The 13543-nt window shown below is 38.9% G+C and overlaps 1 protein-coding gene across 3 annotated transcripts in view; it reads left to right on the top strand.

Moving 5' to 3' along the window:
- Positions 1-13543, top strand: part of NCOA1 (nuclear receptor coactivator 1) — a gene marked incomplete at its 5' end in the record, with an annotated part of 103920 nt that overhangs the window by 75697 nt on the left and 14680 nt on the right. For all 3 annotated transcript variants that reach the window (XM_079720972.1, XM_079720973.1, XM_079720974.1), the window contains 3 exons: positions 102-203; positions 2129-2531; positions 12475-12649. In XM_079720972.1, coding sequence (XP_079577098.1) covers positions 102-203; positions 2129-2531; positions 12475-12649 — 680 coding nt within the window. The remainder of the gene's footprint in view (positions 1-101; positions 204-2128; positions 2532-12474; positions 12650-13543) is intronic.

Genomic DNA, 13543 nt, shown 5'->3' with positions numbered 1-13543 from the left:
AAAAAAAAAAAATTTTTTTAATTAAATTAATTAATTAATAAAAGGGCCATGCTGTATTTTTATATGTAGAAATATATCTCATTGTTTCCATTTTTCTGTAGTTGATCCACCAAAATCGGCAAGCTATCTTGAACCAGTTTGCAGCAAACGCTCCTGTTGGCATCAGTATGAGATCAGGCATGCAGCAGCAAATTACACCTCAGGTAACGTGAGAAAACCAGGCATTGTTAGTACTTCTCTAACCCATAACCCAAACTGTATTTCTTAAAGTGTTGACTTGAGTGTCTTTGAAATGGTCTGTGAACTGATCTTTTAATGATGTTTGTACTGTAGCTTTCTTCTAGAATGAATTTATAATCAACTTGTGATACCCCTTACTGATATTTGATGTAAAGCTGAGGGTTCTTTGTTTCATTTTGTTATTATTGTCATTGCTATTAGATATCAGGTGTCTAAGTAGAAAACTCTTATTGCTGTCCTGATTAGTACCACTAATAAGAAGCCTCGGATAGGAAACTGTGTGTATGGTACCTGAAACCTGATCAAAACCCAGTCACATTGCTTAGTTATCTTAACTACCTTGTGTTCTCCACTCAGTCTGAGCATCAGCATTTTGTTTTTTATTTGTTTTAATGATCCTTGTGTAAGAACCCAGAGCCATTGGAACTAAACATAAAAAGAACGGTGTAGGCTTCTAAGTGTTATCTAGTGCTTCCTCCCTATTTAACTTCTGCACGTACTTTAATATTTTTGCTTCAACCACTTTTTTTTTTTTTGGGCTGCACCACGCAGCTTGTGGGATCTTAGTTCCCTGACCAGGGATTGAACCCAGGCCCACGGCAGTGAAAGCGCCAAGTCCTAACCACTGGAGCACCAGGGAATTCCCTCAACCACTTTTTTTATGGTTTCCCAACAAATTACACAAAAATTTGGGAGATGAGGTATTTTAGAGAGGATTTGAACAAAACACTTCTCCATAAAATGGACCTAGAAGGATTGGGAGCAAATACTAACCAAAAGGATAAATATTGATAGAAACTGCTGTTTAGCAGCAGATGTTGACATCTTCATGGATCCAGACTTGGGTTTCTCTGTCTTAAAAATCTCAGTGGTTAGCTCATGCAAGGGTAATTAGGTTATAAGGATACAAGACCCCACTCTTGGAATTCACATAAAGACGAATTCTATCAGGATGTCATTATGTCACAGTTTCTTCCAGATTAGACTTCATCTGGTTGGCAATTTCCATTTTAATGGAGCTGTATGCTTTAATCAGCTCCTCAACCTGAATGGACATTTTCTGACGAAGGCTTTATTGACATGCCATGTTGCTTTGCAAGTTAGACCAGAAAGTGACTTCAACCTAATTTTACCACTTCTTTCATCATTCATAATATTATAGCTACTAAAACACTTACTCTAATGCCTGGAGCAGTCTTACACTGCAACAATAATATGATACCTGGGTTCATTTATTTCTGCTTATTATTTTGTTTCTAATTAATTATTTGCGTTTTAAGTGACCATTTGGCATTGGATCCCGGATTTCTGATTCTTCCTTTTTTAATGGTATTTGTAGGTTTTTCTAATTGTGAAGATAATGCACATTCATTATAGATAACTTGGAAAATACAGAAAATTAAAATCACCTGTTATCACATTTCACTTAAGTAAAGTGGAATAAACGATCTCAAAGAGAAAAGGGAAAACTAAGTTTCACCATACTAGAAACACAGTGAATTTTTTGGAAATGAAAAAGAAAAAAATCCCCTAACAACCTAATGCCAGATAAGATAGAAGTCATCAAGCACATTTTATTTCTCTTCTTTATGGTTTTCATGTTTCTCTTAATAGTTTTCATGGCTTATATTATAATACTAATCAATATATGCTTTCTTAGACTTTTATCAGTCCTATGTGACTTTAATCTGTAAAATGTACTTATTTTCTCTCCTGTAGCTATTACTTAAGAGGTTTTCTTCCTTTTCTGTTTTAGTTTCCCTTGTACACTGATAATTGCTACATATTCTGTTGCTCCAAGCTACTAGGCTTAATCCTGTAAGCTGTCTAAGATAGGTGGTAATCATAATAATATTAGTAAGTGAGGATTTTTTTCTCTCTTTTTTAGCCACCCCTGAATGCCCAAATGTTGGCACAGCGCCAGCGGGAGCTGTATAGTCAACAGCACCGACAGAGGCAGCTAATACAGCAGCAAAGAGCCATGCTTATGAGGCAACAGAGCTTTGGGAACAACCTCCCTCCCTCATCTGGACTGCCAGTTCAAATGGGGAACCCCCGTCTTCCTCAGGGTGCTCCGCAGCAATTCCCCTACCCACCAAACTATGGTACAAATCCAGGAACCCCACCTGCTTCTACCAGCCCGTTTTCACAACTGGCAGCAAATCCTGAGGCAACCTTGGCCAACCGCAACAGCATGGTGAACAGAGGCATGACAGGAAACATGGGAGGCCAGTTTGGCACTGGAATCAGTCCTCAGATGCAGCAGAATGTCTTCCAGTACCCAGGATCAGGTATGAGGATTACACCTTTATGTTGCTTTTGTAAGTACAGTTGGCCCTCAGCATCCACGGGTTCCGTACCTGTGGATCAACAACCCCAAATCGAAAATATCCACGCCCCCCAAAAAAAAATTCCAGAAAGTTCCTAAAAGCAAAACTTGAATTGGTTGCACTCTGGGAACTATTTACATTGTATTTACATAGCATTTACATTGTATTAGGTTTTACAAGTAATCTAGAGATGATTTAGTATATGGGAGGATGTGCATAGGTTCTGTTTCTCCATTTTATATAAGGGACTTGAGCATCCATGGATTTTGGTATCCATGAGGGTCCTGGAACCAATCCCCCATGGATACCAAGGGATGACTATACGACATACAGGCTTAGGTCTCTTTTCACATGTGTTTCAGTTCACTGACATTGAGGCAATTTGCTGAAGAAGAAAGATGCTGAGGGAGTTCCCTGGTGGCCTAGTGGTTAGGATTCCGGGCTTTCACTGCCGTGGCCTGGGCGGAACTGAGACCATGCAAGCTGCGGGGCACGGCCAAAAAAAAGAAAAGATGTTGGCGTTGGAGTCAGGAAATCCAGGCTCTAGGCTCAGCTCTTGCCACTAAATGGTTGAGTGGTTTGAGGCTTCTCTCTTACATAAAGCTAAGATGATTAAATTAGAGGATCCATAAGGACCTGACACGAAAATTTTTAACATTTTGTCTGCAAAGCATATTCTTACTTTCTTACTTTCTCTCATGGATCCCTATAAGAATCTTATGAGAGTCCATGTCAGACAATGGGTGTAAGTACATTAACTCAAAATTTGCATACAGATTTTAAAAATTATCTTGTAAATTTTTTTTGATAGATTACATAAGGATAATCAGTCTTCACAAATTATCTCAGACTTCTCATTGGTGTCACCACCCTTAGCTGCTTAGGTTGTAAGCTATTCCTCTGAAATATCAGGCAGCTTTCTGGCTTTCAAAAGCTTTGTTCTTTTTTAATCTTTCATTTGCAGTGTCTCTGTCCTATTCCCTTTGTCCTAAGTAATGATATCTTTTAAAAATTTTTCTTCTATCACTTGGAGATTCTAATAGGTAGTGACAATAAAACACATTTGATTAATCCACCAGGTTTAATTAAACTGATGCAAAATTAATGGCAAATTCCTGGGAAAAAAATTGAAATAAATCCCTTCATTTTATAAATGAAAGAAAAAGTAAATTTTAAGCCTGCTTAAAAATGAATTTCAATGAGAAAGCTACTGTTTGACCTGAATAAAATGTTGAAGTTATGTAGAGATTTTTGTACATGGCAGTATGCTTATCAACTTTGACAGCCAAATCAATTTAGACTTTTCATTCTGGTGGCAACAAGTGCTGAAATCCTTTGACTATTAAATTAAGTATCTAGGGAGACATGTGTCAGACAGTACCAGAATTCTCTAAGACGTTTTAATCAAAATTATACCACATCAGTTTCTTTGTCCTCGAGACAATGAAGTCATCTTTGGCTGGTTTATATCACTTACACTGTATGTGTGGGCAAGAAAAGTATTATAAATCCATATTTTAATTATAAGATTGTCTGAACAGGAGTGGCCTTCAAAAGAGTTGTATTTTCATGTGCCTTGTGATTTGTGTATGCAAAGATTTTGACGAGGTTCCTTCAGTGTATTCCAGCCTACAGAATACTTCCTCCAACATGAGAAGACTTATATAGTTGTTTCCCCATTGCTCTTCCAAAATGGCAACTTAGCCAAAACAGCAAATTGATTCTTGGTAGCATTTATGATACTGATTGCAGAGCCTTAAATCAAAAGACTTATGTCATTCATTGGGGGAAAAAATAACCACAAATAAGCCAAACATTAATAAATTCCCCAATAAATTCTCTTATTAAAAAAAATAAGATAAAAACGGTACATCTCAAAAAACTAAAAATACAAATACCATGTGACCCAGCAGTTCTACTACTGGGTATATATCTGAAAACACTAATTTGAAAAGATACATGCACCCCAATGTTCATAGCAGCATTATTTACAATAGCCAAGATATGGAAGCAACCGAAGTGTCCATTAACAGATGAATGGGTAAAGAAGCTGTGGTATACATATACAATGGAATACTACTCAGCCATAAAATAAATGATGATATTTTGCCATTTGTAACAACATGGATGGACTTGGAAGATATTTTGCTAAGAGGAAAGAAACTGATGGTTACCAGTGGGGAGAGGGAAGTGGGGAGGGGCAAGTTAGGGGTAAGGGATTAAGAGGCACAAACTACTATGTATAAAATAAATAAGCTACAAGGATACCTTGTGCAATACAGGGAATTTAGCCAATATTTTATAATGGTTATAAATGGAATAGAACCTTTAAAAATTGTGAATCCTGTGTCATACACCTGAAACTTATATAGTATTGTACATCAACTATACTTCAATTAAAAATTATTTAACTAATTAAAAAAAAACCAGTACTTATGTCAATTTTCAGTCATGCTCTTTAACGCTTCATCTCTGGAAAGCCAAGAAAGGATGACTTCTATCTGCTCCTGTTTCTTGACTAAGCCTCCTGGAAAGGCAGTACTCCAAAACCCCATTTCTTATGAAGTTGACAAGATTTCCTTCAGGGTTGTGGGTCTAGTCTTTGATCTCTTGCAAGTCACATAGAACACAGTGATGGAGATAATGAGTGGGCAGAGCTTCCTTCTTCTCCAGACAGTACAACCAGATGTGTTACTACCCATTGTAAGTGCTCTATCTGGTACCCGGATTTGTCTTCCAGTCCAACTTTGAATTGACAAGAAGTACTTTTCACAAAATAAGATTCTTTTTTATAAAGTGAGTATCTGTACTACAAACAAACCCCAGAAACTAGGTACAGTGGAGAGTAGTAGTTTTATCCAGTTGCAGTTTGAAATGAAATGGCAGAGCTTTCAGGTCTTCCATGAAAAAACAAAAGCACAGGGGGAAAATTGTTTTTCTGGAGAGCATAAGAACATTTAAAGGTTCAGTAGTTTAAATTTCTTCCATTGCTCTAAGTTATAAACTTGCACTATCATGATCATCAACCTGGTAGAAAGCTGCAAGACCAGGTTTTGTGTTGGTACAAATTCAAGTTCTGGAGAAATTCCAACCTTTTCAAATCAAGCCTTCTCCAAGAAACAAAAAAAACAAAAAGCACCACATGTTTTTATAAATAAAGTTTTATTGGAACACATCCATGCTCATTAGTTTACATACAGTCTATAGCTGGCTTCACACAGTAGAGTTAAGTAGTTCTTACAGAAATGTTATGGCCTGCAAAACTGAAAATATTTACTATCTGGCCCTTTGCAGAAAAAGTTGGCTGATCCCTGTGTTAATTAATGATAGTAAAACCAAAGGATGAATAAAGTAGCTTTGCTTTAGTCCTTTGCTTTGGCATCTTTCAACTTAAAATAGACCCAAAGTAAACGAAGGAAAATGTAGGTCATAATAATGACAGCATATGCTTTCTTTTATTTCTGAAAACAGAAAATTATTGTAGACTATCATGCCATGATGATGAGTGCACAAGAACAGAATTAGACATTTAAATTTTATTTTGTACTATGGTAATATTCAAACAAAATAGGAGAGAAATTTTAAAAGAAATTTTTTGTACCTATTTCATGAATTCCTTGGAGCCAATCCAGAGCTCCCTCTTCTGTGAACTACAGGAAACATGCTACTCCGCTCACTCCTCCTGAGTGATGTCATGTACTCCTGTGGCTTCAATGACTTCTTCATGCTTATGACTTTCTTCTCTATACCTAAACCACATCTCTCAGCGCATGTGAGAGACATACCTGAATTTTCTACCAGCACCCAAACCTGTCCAGAGCTAGGCCCATCAACTCCATTTCCCCTTCCCTCCATGCCTCAATGTGCCAGTTTAACAAACCTCTCAAGTTCCAAGAAAGAATACATACCTTGCTCTCTTTTACTTCTAGGCTTTTGTGTTTTCTGTATCCTTTGTCTAAAATGTCCTTCCCTCATCTGTCTCATTCCTGTTCCTCCCTCCCCTCAGAGATATCTCCTCTGGGAAGCCCTCCCTGACACTCCCAATCATAAGTACTCACCACTCTGTCTTTTTTTTTTCTTAAAGTATGATGGGGTTTTTTTTTTTTTTTTTTTTTTTTTGGCTGTGTTAGGTCTTCGTTGCTGCACACGGGCTTTCTCTAGTTGCAGCAAGCAGGGCCTACTCTTCGTTGTGGTGCGCGGGCTACTCATTGCAGTGGCTTCTCTTGTTACAGAGCATGGGCTCTAGGCACGCAGGCTTCAGTAGTTGTGGCTCATGGGCTCTAGAGCGCAGGCTCAGTAGTTGTGGCCCACGGCTTAGTTGCTCCGCAGCATGTGGGATCTTCCCAGACCAGGGATCGGACCCGTGTCCCCTGCATTGGCAGGCGGATTCTTAACCACTGCACCACCAGGGAAGCCCCACCCTCTCTTAGAGCCCCTTGTTCATCAGCTGCCTTTCTTTTTAAACAGCAAGTTCCTTGAGAGAGCCAAGTGTGACCTTTTAAATCTTTGTTTCTCAAGTGCTTAGCACAGTGGTCTGGTGGGGAGAGTAGATGCTCAATGAATCTTTTAATGGAAAAATGAATCCTAATTCTCGTTGCTGCTGCCAGGTGGCTGTGGTGAAATTTATGGTCCAACGGGGAGACTTAACATAATCAAAGATAGAACTGTAGAATTTTTAAACTAGAAGGAAGAAGATTGTCTGGTCCAAGGAATCCAAGGTCCAGTGCAGTGGCAGAACCGGGGCCAGAACTCTACCCCTCCAAATTCATTATTCACAGACTGGTTCTTTCTACTAAAATTAGGTCATCTGATAAGGAAAGCATGGGCAGTTAGAATGTGAAATGAGGTCAGAAAAAAATGTCAAAAAGCATGCTGGGACTTCCCTGGTGGCACAGTGGACAGGAGTCCGCCTGCCAGTGCAGGGGACACAGGTTCGATCCTGGTCCGGGAAGATCCCACATGCTGCGGAGCAACTAAACCTGTGCACCACAACTACTGAGCCTGCACTCTAGACCCCACAAACCACAACTGCTGAGCCCACGAGCCACAGTTACTGAGCCTGCATGCTACAACTACTGAAGCCCATGCACCTAGAGCCTGTGCTCCACAACAGGAAAAGCCACCGCAATGAGAAGCCCGCGCACCGCAACAAAGAGTAGGCCCTGCTTGCTGCAACTAGAGAAAGCCTGCGTGCAGCAACGAAGATCCAACGCAGCCAAAAATAAATAAATATATTTATTTTTAAAAAAAAGCATGCTGATGTACTTGAAGTCTTATTAACTTTGACCCCACAGAATAATAGCCAGAATCTGATAAGTATCTTCCCCCCCTCACATATATATTTTTCCTGAAAGAAATTACTTTATCATAAATAAGATTAAAAATGCATTAGAAACAGATAAGTATTTTTTAAAGATCATAACCAAAATAGTTAAAAGTTAAAATGTAGAATTAATGCAAAGACAGCCAATATAAAAATGAAGATGATGGGGGGGTAACCCACCCTCTAGAGTCATAAATGAAAAAAATAATTTCTCCATATATTCTAAGTCAAAATTATTTACCAGAGATTAAATTACATATGGAGGAAGCAGCAAGGAGAAAAATATGTAGCTTTTTTTTAATATATAAATTTATTTATTCTATTTTTGGCCGTGCTGGGTCTTCAGTTGCTGCCTGCCAGCTTTCTCTAGTTGCAGTGAGCGGGGGCTACTCTTCGTTGTGGTGCACGGGCTTCTCATTGTGGTGGCTTCTCTTGTTGCGGAGCACAGGCTCTAAGCACGTGGGCTTCAGTTGTTGCAGCACCCAGGCTCAGTAGGCTCAGTAGTTGTGGCTCGTGGCCCCTAGAGCACAGGCTCAGTAGTTGTGGTGCACGGGCTTAGGTGCTCCGCGGCATGTGGGATCTTCCCGGACCAGGGCTCGAACCTGTGTCCCCTGCATTGGCAGGCGGATTCTTAACCGCTGCGCCACCAGGGAAGTCACTGTAGCTTTATTTGTATAAATTTTACCAAGAAAACAAGTAGCTAAACGTTTAGTGAAAGAAAAAAATATAGAAAGTCTACAGTTGGCTCAACTTTCACAGAAAATTTAAAATATTTTTAAAACTGTAGCCTATAAAAAACAAAAGTGAATACTTTAACTACATATCTGGCTAGTTTAAGCAAACAGAAAAAAGAGAAAAGTCATTGTATTAATAATAACAGAACACAAAATATACAGGAATCTACAATTATGTTTACAAGGAGACATTAAGGGCATAGAGACATACTTATGATATAATGATAAGGGAAAGAAGCAAGCCACAAAGTTAGGCAATATTTCATAGAGGAAGATTTGAAGGAATTATACTAAATTATGGGTAATCACATTATGATATTCTTTTTTTCTGTACCTTTATAACTTTCTTTACCTCAACAGTATTTAACTGTGAAATGTATTTTGTCAGGAAAATAATAAAAAACACAAAATGCTAGCATAACAAAACATAAAAAGAAGCCCATTTTTACTCTTTTAAATTTTTATGGACTTCCACTTTTGGTCAAGATGGAATAACAGGGATGAGATTTATTCTTCCATCTGAAACAAACAAAAAATTGAACAATAGTTGTAGAAATTGTCCAGACTGTGATGCAGGAAGGGGGAATCCAACAGGAGCACGTGGTTTCCTATAGTTGAGACAGTGGCGCTTAAGAGTCTGGGAAAGCCAAGGCAGGTAAAGGTTTTAGGGCACAGAACCAGAGAGAAGAGAGCCACACAGAGAGAGAACCATGGAGATGTATAGAGGGTCCTGCTCAGGTCTTCATTTGAGAACCGATCAGTGTGTGTGTATACACAAACCGAGGCCGGGGAAAACCACCTGAAAAGAACTGAGGGAACATCTTCAGAGTTTACACAGGGCCAGTTCCTCTTCCCACCAGCCAGAATAGAAAACCTCAAAATTCACAGTGTCAAGTAGAATACTCAGAAATGTTTGTGCCTAAGTAGCAGGGCAAAATAAGCACCAGGCTAAACCCTGCTCTTGTCTCTTTAGGCACAAGACCCAAAAGAATTAAAACCGTTACCATGTAACCTATCCACGACCCAGACAAAGGTCGAATATTTAAATTTAAAGGAATTTTTAAAATCTAGCACCTAACAAGGTAAAATTCACAAGCCCTGGAATCTGAATTTTTTTTAATTACCAGACATGCAAAGATAAAGGAAAATAAAACCAATAACAAGAAGAAAAATCAGTCATCAAAATCAACCCAGAAGTTTCACAGGTGTTAGAATTAAAACAGTTATAAATTATACATTTATTCTGTATGTTCAAGAAGCTAGAGGAAAGCTTGAACGTGTTAACTAAAAGTATGAAAGATATAAATAAAACCAAAATGAAACTTCTGGAGAAGAAAACTACAGTGTCTGAGATGAAAAATACACCGGATGGGATAAGCAGCAGATTAGACATGATAAAAGAAAAAGTTAGTGAACTTGAAGATATAACAATGGAAACTATACAAAATGAAATTAGAGAGAAGACTGAAAAGATAGTAATTTACTCCAAATTGATCTTATAATTACACAGTCCGTATCTAAATATCAACATGCTTTGGGGAGAAATTGACAAGCTTCTCCTACAATTTATATGGAAATGCAAAGGACCTAGAGTAGCCAAGACAATTTTGCAAATTAAGAATAAAGTTGGGGGATTTCCCTGGTGGTGCAGTGGTTAAGAATCCGCCTGCCAATGCAGGGGACACAGGTTCAATCCCTGGTCCAGGAGGATCCCACATGCCGCAGAGCGGCTAAGCCTGTGCACCACAACTACTGAGCCTGCGCTCTAGAGCCCGCGAGCCACAACTACTGAAGCCCATGCACCTAGAGCCCATACTCCGCAACAAGAGAAGCCCACGCACCGCAACAAAGAGTAGTCCCCACTTGCCACAACTAGAGAAAGTCTGAGCACAGCTACGGAGACCCAACACAGCCAAAAATAAAAATAAATAAATAAATTTATTAAAAAAAAATAAAGTTGGTAGACTACCAGTTTCAAAAATTATCATAAAGGTACAACAATCAAGACAGTATAGGGCTTCCCTGGTGGCGCAGTGGTTGAGAGTCCGCCTGCCGATGCAGGGGATATGGGCTCGTGCCCCGGTCCGGGAGGATCCCACATGCCGCGGAGCGGCTGGGCCCGTGAGCCGTGGCCGCTGAGCCTGCGCGTCAGGGGCCTGTGCTCCGCAGCGGGAGAGGCCACAGCAGTGAGAGGCCCGCGTACCGCAAAAAAAAAAAAAAAAAAAAAAAAAAAAAAAAAAAAAAAAAAAAAAGACAGTATAGTATTAGTACAAGTATAGACATACATATCACTGGAACAGAATAAAAAGTCCAGATATAAACCTTACTTTTATGGTCAGTTGATTTTCAACACAGTTATATCAGTGGTTACTAATAAGCAGTATCCTGAATGAAAAGGAACAAACTACTGATAAATGCTACTTCAGCGTAATGTTTCACTCAACATTATGCTGAGAGAAAAGCACCAGACACAAAAGACCTCACATGATTACCTTTATATGAAGTTTCCAATAAAAGGCAAATCTGTAGGGACAGAAAGCAGATCAATGGTTGCCTGAAGCTAGAGGTGGGAGTGGGAATTGACTGCAAACAAACACAAGGGAATTTGAGATATGAAAATGTCTAAACTGGATTGTGGTGCTGGTTGCACAACTCTATAAATTTACTAAAAATCATTGACTTGTGCAGTTCAGTGGGTGAATTGGATGCTATGTAGATTACATATCAGTAAAGCTTAAAAAAAAGGCAGGGAAGGGAAGCAGTGCCCATAAAGACAGCTGAGGAGGAGCGGCCGACAATACTTTCTCACTTTTCATTTCATGCGTGGGTTTTTCTTACCTTTTTCCCTCTTCGATTTATTTTTTTAAGCTTTTTAAAATTATTTTTATTGATGCATACTTGACATAACATTATATTAGTTTCAGGTGTATAACATGATGATTTGATATTTTGTATATATTATAAAATGATCACCACAGTAAGGCCAATTACCATCTACTTCTGTACATAGTTACAATTTTTTTTCTCTCATGATGAGAACTTTCAAGATCCACTCTCCTAGCTACTTTCAAATATGCAGTACGGTATTATTAACTATAGTCACTGTGCTATACATTACATCCCCGTGACTTATTTTTTTCTTCCCGTTCTACTGAGATATAAATGACATACAGCACTGTATGAGTTTAAGGTATACAGCATAATGATTTGACTTACTTCGTACATCATGAAATGTTTATCACAAGTTTAGTGAACATCTGTCATCGTGTATCCTTTTCAACTTATTTTTTTTTTTTTTTTTTTTTTTGAGGTACGCGGGCCTCTCACCGTCGCGGCCTCTCCCGTTGCGGAGCACAGGCTCCGGACGCGCAGGCCCAGCGGCCATGGCTCACGGGCCCAGCCGCTCCGCGGCATATGGGATCCTCCCAGACCGGGGCACGAACCCGTATCCCCTGCATCGGCAGGCGGACTCTCAACCACTGCGCCACCAGGGAGGCCCTCAACTTATTTTTATTACACAAGTAATCTGGCATGTGTGCTCATATTTTTTTTTACACTTAAAAATTCATGTAGTCAGAAAAGAACAGAAAAGAAAATCATACATAATCATGGTACCCAAATCAATATCTTAGTGAATGGAAACGTTCTTCCAAATCTCTTTTATGTTTATTTATGTCTGTTTATACTGAAATTTCCTGTTTTGTTTTTAAGGAACTGAAATTTTTCCTACTCTATTGAATAGGCTGTTTCTAACTATATTATGACAGATCCTTCCGGGTTTTTTTTCTTTTATGGGGTTAATAAATATGTAGTGTATTCACGTAAATTAATTTGTGTCAATTTGTAGGAATGGTTCCCCAAGGTGAGGCCAACTTTTCTCCATCTCTCAGCCCTGGGAGCTCCATGGTGCCGATGCCAATCCCTCCTCCTCAGAGCTCTCTGCTCCAGCAGACTCCGCCCACTTCTGGCTACCAGTCACCAGACATGAAGGCCTGGCAGCAAGGAGCAATGGGAAACAGCAAGTAAGGGGGCATTTTTATATATGAGCATCCCTGATACTCTGCAGCACGTAAGAACAAATATGCCTTCACAATCCAAATAGAAGATTATTAGCTACTATCCATTTGCAAATTCAAGGAACTGAATTTTATGTTATTAGCAAGTAGCGATTTTTAAGTCCTTTAAGTTTCAAGTCAATTTTAAGACAAATTTGTGTGTTTACAGTACAGAAAAGTACTGTAAACCTTTTCATCCCACTCCCAGCACACCTGAAGAATATGATCGACTCCTATGAGTAACAGAGCTTCGCTGGGACAGATATAGGAATGAGTACTTTTTAAAAAATCATTCTTTATAAAAACACTTAAAAATCTAAAGCAAGAATGGCAAAATGTTAGAATTTAATAGAGCTGAATAGTGGGCACACAGTTTCACTCTTCTCTGTATGTTTGAAGGATTTCATAGCAACAGCAAAGGTTTTTAAGTCTTCTAAGGTCATTCTACCATACCTAGCTTTTTGAATCTCTGGATTTTCAGTGGCCTTGTTTTACCCATTTTACTGAGAATTATCTTACTAAAGTCATTTTTCCCCCCAAATCGTGGCTGCTGAACTTTTCACACATCACTTGAGTTTTATAAAGGTTTTAATTTGGTTGTGTCTTGGTTCTAATGACAGGGAAGCCGTTTGAGCTGACAACATAATAAGTAAGGTAGTTAAAGTTGAAAACTTAAGACCATATTCTCTTAAAGTTCATTGAAAGGTAAGAGAGGAAATCTTCCTGTTAGAGAACTGTGTAGCTCTCAGTGAGGACTGATGTAAACTAGGTAGAAATGGAACAGTCTGTGTGATGTGCAAGAACTTAGTCTTCTACTGTGTTCTAATCCCAGCTTCCTAAGCTCACTTTAGATTCCATGGT

This window comes from Hyperoodon ampullatus (assembly GCF_949752795.1).
Source record: "Hyperoodon ampullatus genome assembly, chromosome: 15".
NCBI classification, from domain to species: Eukaryota; Metazoa; Chordata; class Mammalia; order Artiodactyla; family Ziphiidae; genus Hyperoodon; species Hyperoodon ampullatus.
This window is presented reverse-complemented; position numbering and strand designations above follow the sequence as displayed.